This window comes from Brassica napus, chromosome A9 (assembly GCF_020379485.1).
Source record: "Brassica napus cultivar Da-Ae chromosome A9, Da-Ae, whole genome shotgun sequence".
Classification (NCBI taxonomy): Eukaryota; Viridiplantae; Streptophyta; class Magnoliopsida; order Brassicales; family Brassicaceae; genus Brassica; species Brassica napus.
In genome coordinates, this window is record NC_063442.1 from 6,694,430 (window position 1) to 6,710,302 (window position 15,873).

A 15,873-nucleotide genomic window follows, 5' to 3' on the forward strand; every position below is an offset into this window, starting at 1 on the left:
TTTACTTTTGAAAGTTTAATAACTAATATAATAAATTTAGCAACTAAAATACTGTAAAACTTATATAAAATATAATATATATATATATATATATATATATATATATATATATATATGCATATAACGAATCAGATATCCTTTTGAAAAAATATATTAGTATTTTTTTTATTTTTCATTTCTTGTGGATATTAAATTTTAGTATTTGCTTTTCTTCGTAGAGTTACATATATCTGAATTTCTCAGTTCGAATCGAAATGGATAATGAAATGAATCAAAATTTACGGATATTTTAACGTAAATTTTCGAAAGACTTTCTTGATACTTATCAGTTTTTATATATTCATATTTGAAAATACCAATAATAGGAAGAAAAAATATATATATATATATATATAAGATTTAAAAAGTTGAGAGAGCTCATGTTTGTAGTGTGGGTGGACATTCAGATTACATTGAAGTCTGAAATCATCATCCTATTTCACATTATGAACAATTCGCAAATTCTGTATTCTTAAGATAAATTCTAGAATTCTTATTCAGTTTTTTTTTCTAAAAAAAATTATTATTTCTACTTTTCCTGATATATCACAAAATTTCGTAGGAATGCTATGTAGATAGCTTGCAGAATATATATTCATATTTGAAAATACCGATAATAGTTTGAAATCATCATCCTATTTCACATTAACGATGTTTGCTCAAAAAAAAAAAGGAACAATTATTGCGGAAAATCTAGAGAAGTTAAATGGACTCGATTAAGAGACGACATTATTTAGTTAACTACAAGAAGACAAAGAAGAGTTTGCAAACATCATTAATATAAAAATCAGGCATGAGCTAATGTATGCATCTCCAAGTTTTAATGATTGAAACTGACATTTTTTATCGTCATCATTAGAAAGCGTATAATGCGACAAACGTTTTTTGATGTACATTGCGAAAATGCACAAGCTATAACGAGCATGTAGGTGGTTCACTAACGCTGCAGGCCAGCTTTGATGTAAGCTGCGTAAAGATCCCTGCGTTTTTATCAAAATAATACATTGTTAGTTGCGACTAAGGTAACATAGTAAAATACTTTGGAGCAAACAAACTTACATGGAGTCTTTAATCGCGTCTATGGCAGCTTGAGCGGGGAGGAAACCTTCAACGTCCACTTTCTTGTTCTCGTTCTTCTTGTCTAATTTTTTTTTCTGTTAAGTGAAAACTTAGAACAAAGCATAAGCCAGAAACAGAATATGATGTTATATTGTGGATACAATCCTCGAAGAAGCGGCGAATTTCAGCTAGACGGTGGGGAGGAAGCTCTTTGATGTCTCTGTAATGACGGAACTCGGGATCATCAGCACACACTGCGATGATCTTGTCGTCTTTTTCACCCTGCAAGGTTGATTCCATGGTTTCTTACTAATGTAATACATCCAGAGAAGGAGAAGATAGAGATTTGGGTTTAAGTGATTGTTACCTGATCAATCATGGGCATTAGTCCAATAGCACGGGCACGGAGGAACGATCCAGTTAGCACAGGCTCCTACACAATAATTATCAGTTGCCTTAAGTTTGTTTCTTTATGTCAAGTTTGCATGAACAATTGAAGCTAATGAAAGGTGAGAGAGAGCACCTGCATGAGTACCAGGACATCTATAGGATCACTGTCTTCACAAATGGTTCGAGGAATGAAGCCGTAGTTGTGTGGGTACACAATTGATGAGTACAGGACACGATCAACCTTATGAGAAAAAAAAAACTTTTCAGTGATTTAATACATATAAGAAGGAAGACTTCTCTGCATATATGCAATGATACATACAACCACAGAAACAAACAACAGGTTCCAAAACTCAAATCAAGTAAAAGACGCAGTACCTTAATAAGGCCACTATTCTTGTCTAGCTCGTATTTCACCTTGCCACCTTTGCTAATTTCAACAACCTATAAACAAATTTAAATTTCGTTTTAACTCTGAAAAGATCTAATCTTGCCACAGTGCAAAAGGAGAAAAAAACATACACAGTTGAAAACAGCAGGAGCTTCCGGACCTACAAGATTCAAGCAAAGACAGAGAATAAGAAACGACACTTAAATCAATAATAAGATTTAAGGTACCAATCTCCAAGTCGTGCCAAGGATGAGCAGCAGCTGATCTGTGCGTGAAGGCAGCAAAATTCCTTTCGTTAAGGGTAACATTAGGATTCCTCAGAGGAGAAGAAGCAGAGCTCTTGGGGGTTCCTTCATCCTTGATATCAGCCATATCACTAAAAAACTCAAAAGCAAAAACCATAAGCGCTAGAAGAAGAGTAATTCAAGCATATAACAAACTCAATGAAACTTATTCTCAATCTGTGCAATAACCATAGGATACAACGGAAACATATTCTACGTTCCAGTAGAATCCAAACCTTCTAACTCAAAAAGAGCCTTTCACGAATACTAAACTCAAAACAAACCATAGTCATGTTCGTTTGGTTGCGCAGTTTTCGGCGTCGGCGTTAGCATCGGCGTCAGCGTCAATAAAAATAGTTGTTGTTCGTTTCATAGACGCCGACGCAGTTTTAATCGCAAACGCAGATTTTTTCGGCAATCGACGCAGCATTTAGACGCAGATGCAGTACCGGCAATGAAATGAATAAGAGTTTATTAAAAAAGTTGACGCCAAAGCAGCCGCAGGTAGCTGCGTCAACCAAACGAACAGCACTCATGTATCATCTAGGGAACAATCTTACGACGGTGAAAGCATCGACGCAGATCAGTTCTCGATTTCATCTAGTTAGAGATCTAAATCACCTCCGACTCTAACCTCTACTATCGATCGATCGGAAAAGTGAAACAGAACGGGGAATCTGATTACAATCCTAACGAAAACAAGAGCATATATACGCGGACGAACAATCTAAGTTATTGGCGATCAAAATCAGTGAAACTACTCCGATGATCAAGAAAACGACTAATCGACGGAGAAGAGATGATCTTACAATGCGATTTGAAGCTTCGAATCGCGCAGCTGTAGAAGAGATTCCGTAACGTAATTTTTTATTCTTTCTTGGCTTGAAGAGCAGTTACAGTAGCAGTATTGGTGTGTGTGTGTGAGAGAGTGTGGCGCTTCTTTATGGACGTTGGAGGAAGGAGACGGTGACGTCACCTTTTCCTTGGTTGTTGTTCATCTTCAATCCTATGATGGATCTTGTACGTTGAGTTTGGAAGGGGGAGGATCCGACGAACGTGATTTATTCTAGCTTCTTAAAAATCGAGGGAAAGAAAAAGGACTACAGTCACTACACCAAATTGGCAAATCAGTGTAGGACGCGTGTTCTGAGAATTAGGCGCTCCCTTTTTTTATTAATTGTTCCATTTTGCTACAATTCCAAATGTACTAACAGTGTATTGCAAAAGATGATTATTCATGATGAAAACACTTGTCTCACTTCCATCAAACGTATGTAATTAGTATCACTATACATGTGTCTACATCACATATTTCCTTTTATAAAATATCTGAACAAGACCGACTTACTCATGCTATAAATAGGAGTGTGATGTGCAATTGTATTATGGATATATGAAATGAAAAAGTCAATCATATAACTCTCTCTCTCACTCACATCTCACTTACTATTATTCAACACGTTATCAGCACGAGGCTCTGACCAACTGAAGTTTATCAATCCAAAAGTTCTTAAACCAGCCGAGGTAATGTTTAAATTTATGTATTTTAATATACTTAATTTATTTAAATTTTATTATTGTTTCGGAGTGAGAGGCTGGACCTTCTCCGTTCGGGATGATAGGCGCTGCCTTCCCCGACTGATCGTTATGGTAGGTTATGCCTTCACGATCAGAGAAACACGTGGTAGGCTTTGCCTCCGTGAATAAAAAGAAAGGTCAAAAATGGTAGACTATGTCTCCTCGGACCTTGAAAAAGTAAAAGTCAAAATGGTAGACCATGTCTCCTCGGACTTTAAAAAAAAAAAAAAAAAAATGATCAATATGGTAGTCTATGACTCCTCGGATCATGTGGTAGGCTGAGCCTCCCGATTTTATTTATGCTATTTAAATTCTTGCAATTTAAATTTTTGCAATTTAAATTTCTGCAATTTAAGTTTATGCTTTTATTTTATGCCTTTAATTTTTGCATTTAAATTATGCATTTAAATTCCCGTCTTTACTATATTTATATATTATTCTATGAATACAGTTATCATGTCGAATTTGACAAAGCTCGAAATTAATGCCCTGGATATTACGGGAAATAATTATATGACCTGGGCAGTGGGTGCAAAAATGCACCTGAGAGGAAACGGGCTTTTGGAAACCATCGATAGTTCAAAAACGGTGTCGGATGAGAAAAAGGCTAAAGCCATGATATTTTTACGACACCACATCCATGATGGTTTAAAGGATGAATATATTACGAAAGAGGATCCTTGTGACCTCTGGAAATCTTTAAAAGAGAGGTTTGATCACCAGAAATATGTGATCTTACCGAAAGCTAAACACGAGTGGATCCATCTCCGGTTCCAGGATTACAAAAGTGTTAGTGAGTTTAATTCCGCGATGTTCGGAATTACTTCGAGGATGATGTTATGTGGAGAGAAAATAAGTGATTATGATATGATCGAGAAAACTCTCTCCACGTTCCATCCTGAAAATGTAATCCTGCAGCAACAGTACCGGGTGAGTGGATATACCCGTTACTCGGAGTTGATGCAAGTCCTCCTTGTAGCGGAGCAGAATAATCAACTCGTGACTTTAAACCATCAAGCTCGTCCCACTGGATCTGCTCCATTCCCAGAAGCGAATGTTGCATCATCCAGTTATGATAATAGGAGAGGACGAGGTCGTGGACGTGGTGGAAACCGTTATCATGGTCGTGGAAGAGGACGAGGAAGAAGATTCCGTCCCTATGATGAAAGAAATAATAAAGACTTCCACGAAAATGAAAGGAATGAAAAGGGCCAGGATGATAAAAGGCAAACGGGAACGGTTTGCTACAGATGCGGCATGAAAGGTCATTGGGTACGTACCTGTCGTACACCAAAACATTTAGCCGATCTGTATAGAGAATCCCAAAAGGGAAAAGAGAAAGGAAGAGGTGAAACTAACTTCATCTCTGATGAACCTGGGCCATCCTTTCATGGTTTAAACGATGATACTCATCTTGACGTATCAGACTTTCTGGTTGAACCAGAGAGTATCGATGAGTAATATAAATAGATGTGATATAAGTAGACTGTATTATAGTATCTATATATTTTGTTGTAAGATATATGTTATGTTTGTTATGTTTAATGTTTAATAATATATGTTTTATGAATATTTTAAATTCAGAAAGAATGCCAAACTTTGAGACTATGGATGGAGATTTGTGTTTGGCAGATAGTGCGTCAACGCACACGATAATTAAAGATAAGAAATATTTCTCCAGTCTCAAAATAAGAGATTACGCTGGAAGCGTAAGTACAATATCTGGTAATGCAAAGATTATTATGGGCTCTGGAAGAGCGAAATTTTCAATGCCAGGGGGAACGATATTTGAAATAAGTTATGCATTGTATTCCCCCAAGTCTCATAGAAACTTGTTGAGTTTTAAGGATATCCGAAGAAATGGATATCATATTGAGACTATGAATAAAGATGGCATTGAATTTCTTTGCATTAAGTCTGAGAGGAAACATATATTGGAAGAGTTAAGAATGTTATCCTCTGGACTATATTGTACGAAAATAACCATGACTGAGTCATATGCCGTGGTAAACATGAAGTTTACTGATACATTTAAAATATGGCATGAAAGGCTAGGACATCCTGGTTCAGTCATGATGAGAAAGATAGTGCAAAATTCGAATGGCCATCCGTTGAAAAACGGAAAAATTTTGCAAACGGGCGAGTTTACATGTAATGCATGTTCTCAAGGAAAGCTTATAACTCGGCCATCACCAGCAAAAGTAGGCAATGAATCTCCAATGTTTTTAGAAAGAATACATGGTGATATATGTGGGCCGATCCACCCACCGTGCGGGCCGTTTAAGTATTTCATGGTATTGATTGACGCATCTAGTAGATGGTCAAGTGTGTCTCTTTTGACAACACGAAATACGGCTTTCGCAAAGTTCATTGCCCAGATAATAAAGCTGAGAACGCAGTTCTCAGAGTATGCCATTAAGAAAGTAAGGCTTGATAATGCTGGTGAATTTACATCGCAAGCTTTTGATGATTATTTTATGTCAATGGGGATTGATGTGGAGCATCCTGTCCCCCATGTGCATACACAAAATGGCATGGCCGAGTCATTGATAAAACGGTTGCAGTTGATTGCAAGACCGTTAGTCTTGAGAACAAAGCTCCCAATTTCTGTATGGGGTCATGCTATATTGCATGCGGCTGCACTGGTTCGGCTAAGACCAAGTGCATATCATAAGTACTCCCCTTTACAATTGGCATCTGGACAAGAGCCAAATGTATCCCATCTCCGTGTCTTTGGGTGTGCGGTCTATGTTCCAATAGCTCCGCCACAAAGAACAAAAATGGTCCCACAAAGGAGATTGGGAATTTATGTGGGTTATACGTCACCAAGTATAATAAGATATCTGGAACCAGTAACTGGTGATATGTTTACGGCAGGGTTTGCCGATTGCCATTTTAATGAGGATGAATTTACAGCGTTAGGGGGAGGAATTAATAGAATTCCTAAAGAGATTACATGGTGTACACCGTCGTTGTTACACCTTGATCCCCCTACGAATCAAAGAGAGCTGGAAGTTCAGAAAATTGTGCATTTACATAATTTGGCAAACCAGTTACCAGATGCGTTCACAGATACGAGAAGGGTGACGAAGTCATGTATACCCGCTGAAAATGTTCCATCCAGAGTTGATGTTCCTAAAGAACAAACTGATGGAAATAAAATGAATGAACCTAGGATTCAGTTAAAGAGGGGGAGGCCAGCGGATTCTAAAGATAAAAATCCCCGAAAGAAAAAGAAATTGGATGAACAAAGTACGGTTCTAGAAGAACCTGATAGTGAAAAATGTCTGAAAGAAGACATAGATAAAGATGATCCAGATGACGAGAAGGGAACAGAAAAGTATGAGATTTCCATCAACTACGCCCGAGATGAAAAGATATGGATCAGAAATAAGATAAAAGATGTTGATGGAATGTTCTCCTTTTCTGTGTCCAAAGAGATCGATCATGAAAATGATGATCCCGATCCAAGGTCCATTTTAGAATGTCAAAAAAGACATGATTGGGAGGAGTGGAAGAAGGCCATTCAAATTGAATTACTCTCCCTGAATAAAAGAAATGTTTTTGGACCTATAGTCATAACGCCTGAGAATATAAATCCTGTTGGGTATAAGTGGGTATTCGTGAGAAAAGTAAATGAGAAAAATGAAGTAACACGATATAAAGCCCGATTAGTTGCCCAAGGTTTTTCTCAGAGACCGGGAATTGATTTTGAGGAAACGTATTCCCCGGTAATGGATGCAATTACGTTTAGATTTTTGATGAGCCTAACGGCGTCTAAAAGTCTTGAAATGCATCTCATGGACGTTGTGACTGCATATTTGTATGGATCGTTGGATAACGATATATACATGAAACTCCGTGAGGGATTGAAAATGCCAGGGGCATTGAAAGAAAAATCCAGGGAGATTTGTTCAGTCAAGTTACAGCGATCACTTTACGGATTAAAGCAATCCGGACGCATGTGGTACAATCGCTTAAGTGAATATCTTTTGAGTAAAGGATATGTGTATAATGCGATATGTCCATGCGTTTTTATAAAGAAATCGTCATCTGGCTTTGTGATCATTGCTGTATATGTAGATGACCTGAACATAATTGGAACTCAAAAGGAGGTTGATGATGCTCGAACTCATATGAAAGAGGAGTTTGAAATGAAATATCTCGGTAAGACAAAGTTTTGTCTTGGGCTCCAGATAGAGCATCTCCGAGAAGAAATATTTGTGCATCAATCAAACTATACGAAAAGGTTATTGAAACGCTTTCGTATGGACAAATATACGAAAAGGTTATTGAAACGCTTTCGTATGGACAAAACAACTCCTTTGAGTACTCCAATGATTGGTAGAACTCTCAATGTTGAGAGTGATCCTTTTAGGCCCTGCGAAGATAGCGAGAACATATTAGGTCCAGAAGTACGTTATATGAGTGCTATCGGTGGGCTGTTATATCTTGCAAACTGTACCAGACCAGATATAGCTTTTGCTACTAATCTACTGGCGAGATATAGTTCTGCTCCTACTCGCAGACATTGGGACGGAATAAAGCATTTATTTCGTTACCTCCAAGGTACAGTTGATTTAGGTTTAATGTATTTTAGAAAACCCGAGTTTGGTATAGTTGGTTTTGCAGATGCGGGATACTTATCAGATCCTCATAAGGCTCGATCGCAAACCGGCTATGTTTTTACCATTGGTGGAACCGCGATCTCTTGGCGGTCCCAGAAACAAACTCTGGTTGCGACATCTTCGAATCAGGCTGAAACTATTGCACTTCACGAAGCATGTCGAGAATGTGTGTGGCTTCGGTCAATGAGTCACCACATACAAGAATCAAGTGGAATAGTCAACGAGAAAGAGCCAACGAAAATATTTGAAGATAATTCGGCTTGTGTTGCTCAACTCAAGGAAGGCTACATTAAGAACGACAGAACAAAGCACATCCCTCCAAGATTTTTCTCGTACATAAGGGAGCTCGAGAAAAATAAAGAAGTGGACATTAAATATGTACGGTCATGCGACAATCCAGCTGACTTGTTCACAAAAGCTCTTCCGACTACAACGTTTCGAAAACACGTCTATAGTATCGGAATGCGGCATTTGCGTGACCTGTGACAAGAAAGCTAGATCCACTATTATCAGGGGGAGATTACGGGCAGTGTACTCTTTTTCCCTTATCATGGTTTTTGTCCCAATGGGTTTTTCCATGACTAGGTTTTTAACGAGGCACTACGTGATACAAGATGAATAATCAAGGGGGAGTATTGCAAAAGATGATTATTCATCATGAAAACACTTGTCTCACTTCCATCAAACGTATGTGATTAGTATCACTATACATGTGTCTACATCACATATTTCCTTTTATAAAATATCTGAACAAAACCGACTTACTCATGCTATAAATAGGAGTGTGATGTGCAATTGTATTATGGATATATGAAATGAAAAAGTCAATCATATAACTCTCTCTCTCACTCACATCTCACTTACTATTATTCAACACAGTGTTATTTAATTTTTTTTTGAGTGAATGTGTGGTATAACATTTGCAGAAAAAGAATTAATAAAATACCTCTGAGTTAGGAATTGTTTCAATTTACCACTAAAACAGACATTGTAGTCTTTTATAGCATGTGAGCGTTTATATAACACACAATAATGAAATAGTATTCTATTTAAAATGTCGATATATAATAGATAGTTTTAAATAGAATTAAAGCTATATAATAGAGAGGGAGAGGGAGGGAGAGAGAGTTACATTTATATTTTTCATACTATAGATTAAAACATCACATGAAATTCATACAAGAGAAAAAGGAAAAAAATGTGAGAGTGTGTTATATTTCTATTCTATATATTTTAAATATAATAGAACATTATAATATTTTCAAAAAAAAACCATGTAAATTTTATAAATATATATTTGTTTTAAAAAATTCAAAACATGGTATATAAAAAATCTATATTTTTATATGTTAATATGAAGTTTGAATAGTTATTTTTTAAACTGTTCAAAATAAATAAAAATAAATGGGATAGTGATGAAGGGTTAAATAGAAAATATTGTATAAATATACATAATTTCTCGTTTTTTTTCTTTTTTTTGGCTAAAATGTAACCAAGTTGCTATTAAATGGTGGTTACATTTTGTTGACGATTCATTTCATCACCGAACTTTGTCTCTTTAGTTATGCAAATGCAACTATTTGCACGATTCATCAGAATAAAGGTTAGGCAGGAAAAAACATGTAGCAAGATTTTAGTCACCACATTATAATATCTACGCACATGCACACATAAAAGGTTGGTCACTAGGCTGCCTCTAGTAGCATTGTAGCAACGAGACTACCTCTTCTGTTTTTTTTTTTTTTTTGATTTCTTTCATAAGTATCTGTTTTTTACTATGCAAATGGAAGAAAATAATAATAATTGAATTGTTGGCCGCCTAACCACAGTTGTGTATTTGTGGGAACTGATGTTTTGGTGATCGTCAAATAGACGGCTACAAACGAAGGCATCATCCAAAATATAAAGTTGATAGTCGGTTCTAACGCCCCCCACACCAAAGAATGAGAATATTCGGTTTTGGATTTTTCAATATTTTTTCGGGCCTCCTTATCACGAATGTAAGGACTCAGATCAAACAAGCTTTAGATATGTCATCTGTATGTGGAATAATCATCTACAAACTGTGAAATTTGAAGTGTTATATCAATATGCTATCTATAGAGTTCGCCTAAAAAATACCTATGGAATTAACCACAACTCCACACAAAGAGATATGAAAGACAATATTTTCAAAGTGTGACATTTCACTACGTACTAACAGTAAAATTTTTACAGAAAATGTAACATATGGAAGTAGATTTTGTCATCTGAAAATGATTAAGAAGAGAGTTCTTTTTTTACTAAATTTGACAATGATTAAAAAGAGTTCCAAATGGTTTATTACAAACCAACAAAAGATTGCATGAGACCAACAAAGGCTAGCAAGAAGGGCCTCATACACAACCGGGATCTGAATGTATTGTCTCTTACTGTTTTTATGTTGTAAATAAGCCATGGTTGGTTCATAACAAGTCTTTGATTGTGGTTATGTACTTTTGTGAGTTTGGATGTAGAACTGTGAATACTTTCCATCATGATTGGTGTATTTATATGGTTCCAAAATCTAATATTATAATGGTTTGAAATTTACAAACACATAGTAAGTACAACCACAAAAAATGTTTAGAATCAAAGGTATATCGATAAAGTGTTTGAGGGTAGACACAAATGATTTACGATGAAAGAGATTTTATTTTATTAAAAACACTCAGAAAAGATTCGAGAGACTCTTTAGGATTTAGAACACTCAACTCACTTGGCTTGGATTGCAACACATTTGAACCCCTCTTATTTATAGTACAAGGCGTAAATAAAATTTTGTGGAATATTTCATGAAACCTATATTTCATATCTTACAATACACATCACATAGTTGCCTAATATTTTGCCTAATATATGCAAGACTTAGTTATTTGACATGATAATATGTATTATTATTATTTTGGATTTCATGACGACTTGATGAGGGGATTGGCTTGGATTCACTACTTTGTGGACAACTTAATTGCCTCACAGAAGTAGGTAGAGAAAACTACTTAGACTCTGCAGTTTGCTTGCTTTATGAGCATTACCGATCTGTAAGAAGCAAGAACACACATTATTTTATAAACCGAACAGGTGAAACATTTCAAAGTCTCGAGAAGGTAGCTTTAACGAAACATAAGAAGCACCAAAAAAGCCTCTTAGGAAGGCTTTTGCAGCTCAACCTCCCACTAATTTCTTCTCAAGAAAACTCTTCCCAAATCCCAACAAATTAGACCATACGAAACGAAACCCGCTGAGCGAAAAAGAGTGTTTGTTTCGTTATGAAATAAGTCATAGTCAATACAACGGATCTGATCCTCTTAGACTAGACCAGACAAAACCAAAACTGCTGAGTGAAACAGAGTGTTTGCTTTCCTAAATATGTTCTTTTTTTTAGCGACTCTCAGATGAAACCGTCAGATTTGTCGACGGAGTTTCGCCATGGAAGCGACAGCAAGAATCTTCAATACCTGCGCTCTCAATCGTCGTCTCCTTCTCACCAAGATCAATCCAAACCCATACTCCCTCTCTCCCAAATCCACACACCACCTCTGTTTCCCCTCCCCCAATGCCGTTCTCCGAGAACCCTCAACCTCCTCCGCCGCTCGCATACGCTGCTGCTCTTCGCTCCCCTCGAATCCCAACCTCTTCAAATCCCTCCTCTCCCTCACGTCGAATCTCCACCTCCAGAACCCCGCCGCTCACGCCAACCCGCTCCGATCCCAACCCAGCGACGGCGTCGCCGTCTGGAACAGAGCTCCACGGACCGTGAACGGAGAGGGAAACGCGAATACGTTCGGCGGGGACGGGAAAGAGACGACGGTGGTTCTCCTCGGGTGGTTGGGAGCGAGAGCGAAACACCTGAGGAGGTACGTTGAGTGGTACAACTCCAGGGGAATTAACGCCGTTACTTTCACCGTCGACGTTAGGGATTTGGTCAGGCTTGATCTTGGACGGAGGCTTGAACGGCGGATAGATGAGTTTGGTAACGAGTTGGTCAAGTGGGTGTCGGAGAAAGAAGAGGGCGGGAGAGAAAAGTGCTTGGTGTTCCACAGTTTCAGTAACACTGGTTGGCTTGTGTAGGTTTGATTATCAATCTCATCTTTCTCATTACTGATGTTGGTGATGAACGCACGTCGTGTTTGGTTTTACTTGTCTGAATATGAATGTGTTGAAACTAGCAAACACTTTTATTTGGTTACTAATGATGATAATTAAACAATTTTCATCTTCTCATTAATGATGATGATGATGAAACTAGCAAACACTTTTACTCATTAGTGTTGTTCTTATGGCAGCTATGGTACCTTGCTGGAGAGCTTTGTGGGCAGACAAGAGTTAGTAGAAAAGATTAAGGGTTGTATCATTGATTCAGGAGGAGCAGATCCTCTAGATACCAAGGTTTGCACTTTTAAATGTTTCTCCTTATGTTGAAACTTAGCAGTACTGTATTTTCATTGTTTCCGCATTGTCTTCTCGCTTCCGTTATAACAGTATAGTTTTTTATACACATGTTAATCACTGGAGTGACATAGATTTAGCAATGAGTAATATGTTAGTATGAAGATTCAATTATAGATTTCATGGTTTACTTGCAGATTTGGGCAGCTGGTTTTACTGCTGCTATACTGAAGAAACGTAGCTCCACCATAAACACTGACCCAAACAGTCCTGGAAAAGAAGAAGATGAGCAAAAGAAGGAACCTCTAGGAATCGAAAGCATGATGCTATCATCTCTAGAGAAACTATTCCCCATTGTCTTAAACATCCCAGAGGTCAACATGTAAGCTTTATATCACCCATCTGTTTCTTTTTTTGACTTGATACTGGTTAGTCATTGGTCGTGAGTGTTGCAGGAGGCTAACTAGGATCACTCAGAGACTCTATGAGAACCACCCTCCATGCCCTCAGCTTTATCTTTACAGCTCCGGGGACAAAGTTGTTCCTTCGCATTCCGTAGAGATCCGGATCAAAGAACAGCAGAAGATTGGGAGAAACGTACAGTCTTTCAATTTCAAGTCGTCTCCTCATGTTGATCACTACCGGAAGTTTCCAGACTTGTACTCCTCGCAGCTTCACAACTTCTTGCAAGAGTGCTTCAAGCCATCGAAGCAGCTGCAGCAGCAGCAGCGAGCTCTCTGATTTGGAAGCATAAATGTTTTTGTAGCCTGGTTCATTTCTTTTGTTCTGGCTGAATGATCGTGAAAGCTGCAGATACGGTGAAGCGTTACGAAATATATAAGTGATTTTGTTTTCTTCGGTCTAATATTAAATGAAATTAGATCTATTTAATGTTGAACCGACTGGTTCGCTGTTTCTGTTTGAAATTAAGTTAGCTAGGTTCGAAATTTTGGTTAGAATTGGTATAGCTTTTTTTATTTGTAAAAGTTCTATTTATTGATCATCAAACCGAACAAATAACACATCTGTTTTAATTTATCGAATCGAATCCAATTCATAACAAAATTTGAACCGAAAACAAAAAAATTGGTTTGGTTTGTTCGGTTCATAAGTGATTTCTGCGTATGTATGAGTTTTTTTGAGAATCTAATCGAAATTTATCGAATCAGGCGGCGGCGGAACTGGCCAGGGAACGATTAGTTGTTAGAGTATGTGATGGCCCTATGTCGACTAACAAGCGAGTAAGTCACACAGAGAGAAGTCTCTGTTTCACACAGAGTGTTTCCGGTTAGATGACTGCTCTATTTCTATCAATAGAGGAGTTAACTAGTGAACAAATTGGTGTAGTGAGCTCTTATTACTCACTCTTTTGTGTGTACAGTTCTCTGAGATGATACAACCAATTGGAGAAAGGATGCGTAATGTGGAGAACTATGTAAAGGTAATTGCACCATGTGAGCTAACTAAATGTGACAAAAGATATGAGTTACTCTTATTTACTTTCTGTCTCCCTGGTCTTTGTGTAGTCTATCAAACCTGGGCTGGTTGTGCAAACTGAGCCCATTACTGATCCATATGGGCCTTCTATTGTCGATGAATCTTTGGAAGCTATTGTAGTCAGGTTTAGTCTATTAATCTCTTTTTTTCACATGTTCCTTTCTATTCGCATCCGTGGCTTTAACTAATCATAACCTGCAGCAAAGAGACGTTACCTGGTGGCTTGTCAGTTAACAGAAAGTGAGCAGAAAGAGGTCTTTCTCAACTCAAGGTTCATCTTTCTTTATTCACCCAGCCTTAACCTTGTGGTGAATTTTGAAAGATTCAATCATCAAACCCTTATCATTTTCTTCCTTGTAGATTGAGGTTGTGGAAATAGTTTCTGATGGATCAAGTGGGAATAAGATAAGTTCGACTACTCTGAGGACGTTAGAGGCTGAGACACAAAAGCAACATGCTGAACAAGAAGCATCATGAACTTGGAACATGTAAAGATCAACTTTGTTTGTAACTTTTGAATATGTTTGTTTTTATATTGACTGAAAATGTTCAATGAAGAAGGTCAACGCTTTGTATACATTTGGCAGACACGGCAGAAATGAAGATGTTGATAAATTTTATATGAAGGATTAGTTGTTGGAGAAATTTTATGTCACAACTAAATTGATATCATATTATATTTTTTCAAAGTAATTTCATCTTCTTTTTTTTAGAATGAATGTGGCAACAACACAAAACATTAAAAAAAAATCGCTTCATAACTAATGTCTAGAAGATGTTTACAAAACTAAAATTCTATACAATTACTATTTAATGAAATTTCATGTATTTCGAAAACAAAATGAAATTCCGATCAATTTTTATGATAACAACACCTCAATAATTTTATATTTGGACTTTTTAATATTATGTTAGGGATTTCCAGTAAATGATAGTAGAGAAATATAGAAAAATAAATTTTCAGAGAAAGCGATAGAACATAAGAAGGTCCACTTTGGTTAAAAATCTCTGCAACCACAATGATGCCCACTCTTTGTGGTTCTCATCCTTCATCCGTCATCCTTCGATCCTCTCAAATCTCTTAACTACTCTCATTCTTCAAAAACTACCTCTAGTTTTCCTTTTTGTTATGGATAATATCTTGTCACAGATCTTGTCAAAATCAGACAGTTCATATATGATCTAGATCATTGGTTGGAAAAATTGATATGAGAAAAGAACATTGACCCATTTGTTAGCTTGAAAGCTACTTTTAGAAACATATTATGATAATATCTAGGAAGAAATTGTGTCAGCATCAGTAACACCATATATATCACTACAGTAGTATCGTAATAGATTTATATAGTACGTTGATAAAGTTGGAAAATAAACTGTTCAGCTGAAAGTTATCAAGCCAACAAATCTAAAGTCGATATGATGGTAAGCTATAATATTTGAGTATATAACTTGACTTTTGTAATCTATTTAAATGCATGAAGAATGTAAGAAAGGTAATGAGAAAACTCTATGGTTGTAAGCTATAACATGTAAGTATGGGGGTGATTGGTAGTTGCTGTAGGTGCTGTCCACAGCCCTATTTATTTCCATAGCACCAAAT

The 15,873-nt window shown here is 36.9% G+C and overlaps 3 protein-coding genes and 1 pseudogene across 3 annotated transcripts; 3 read left to right on the forward strand and 1 right to left on the reverse strand.

Moving 5' to 3' along the window:
* Positions 1–733: 733 nt before the first annotated feature.
* On the reverse strand, positions 734–3,220 carry LOC106357815 (soluble inorganic pyrophosphatase 2). Its single transcript, XM_048739643.1, has 9 exons — positions 2,973–3,220; positions 2,107–2,255; positions 2,011–2,039; positions 1,867–1,932; positions 1,622–1,729; positions 1,466–1,531; positions 1,260–1,380; positions 1,099–1,180; positions 734–1,019 (listed from the first exon to the last, which is right to left on the reverse strand). The coding sequence occupies exons 2-9, from the start codon at positions 2,249–2,251 to the stop codon at positions 977–979; spliced, it is 660 nt and encodes a 219-aa protein (XP_048595600.1). The 5' UTR covers positions 2,252–2,255; positions 2,973–3,220; the 3' UTR covers positions 734–976.
* A 1,058-nt stretch (positions 3,221–4,278) lies between these two features.
* On the forward strand, positions 4,279–5,202 carry LOC106422311. The gene is made up of 2 exons (XM_013863120.2): positions 4,279–4,864; positions 5,045–5,202. The coding sequence occupies exons 1-2, from the start codon at positions 4,279–4,281 to the stop codon at positions 5,200–5,202; spliced, it is 744 nt and encodes a 247-aa protein (XP_013718574.1).
* Positions 5,203–11,674: 6,472 nt separating this feature from the next.
* Positions 11,675–13,674, forward strand: LOC106413316 (transmembrane protein 53-like). The gene is made up of 4 exons (XM_048739644.1): positions 11,675–12,454; positions 12,674–12,776; positions 12,974–13,158; positions 13,232–13,674. Exons 1-4 carry the CDS (start codon positions 11,817–11,819, stop codon positions 13,515–13,517), a joined length of 1,212 nt encoding a protein of 403 aa, XP_048595601.1. The 5' UTR covers positions 11,675–11,816; the 3' UTR covers positions 13,518–13,674.
* A 310-nt stretch (positions 13,675–13,984) lies between these two features.
* On the forward strand, positions 13,985–14,962 carry LOC125577788 (annotated as a pseudogene).
* The last annotated feature ends 911 nt before the right edge of the window (positions 14,963–15,873 follow it).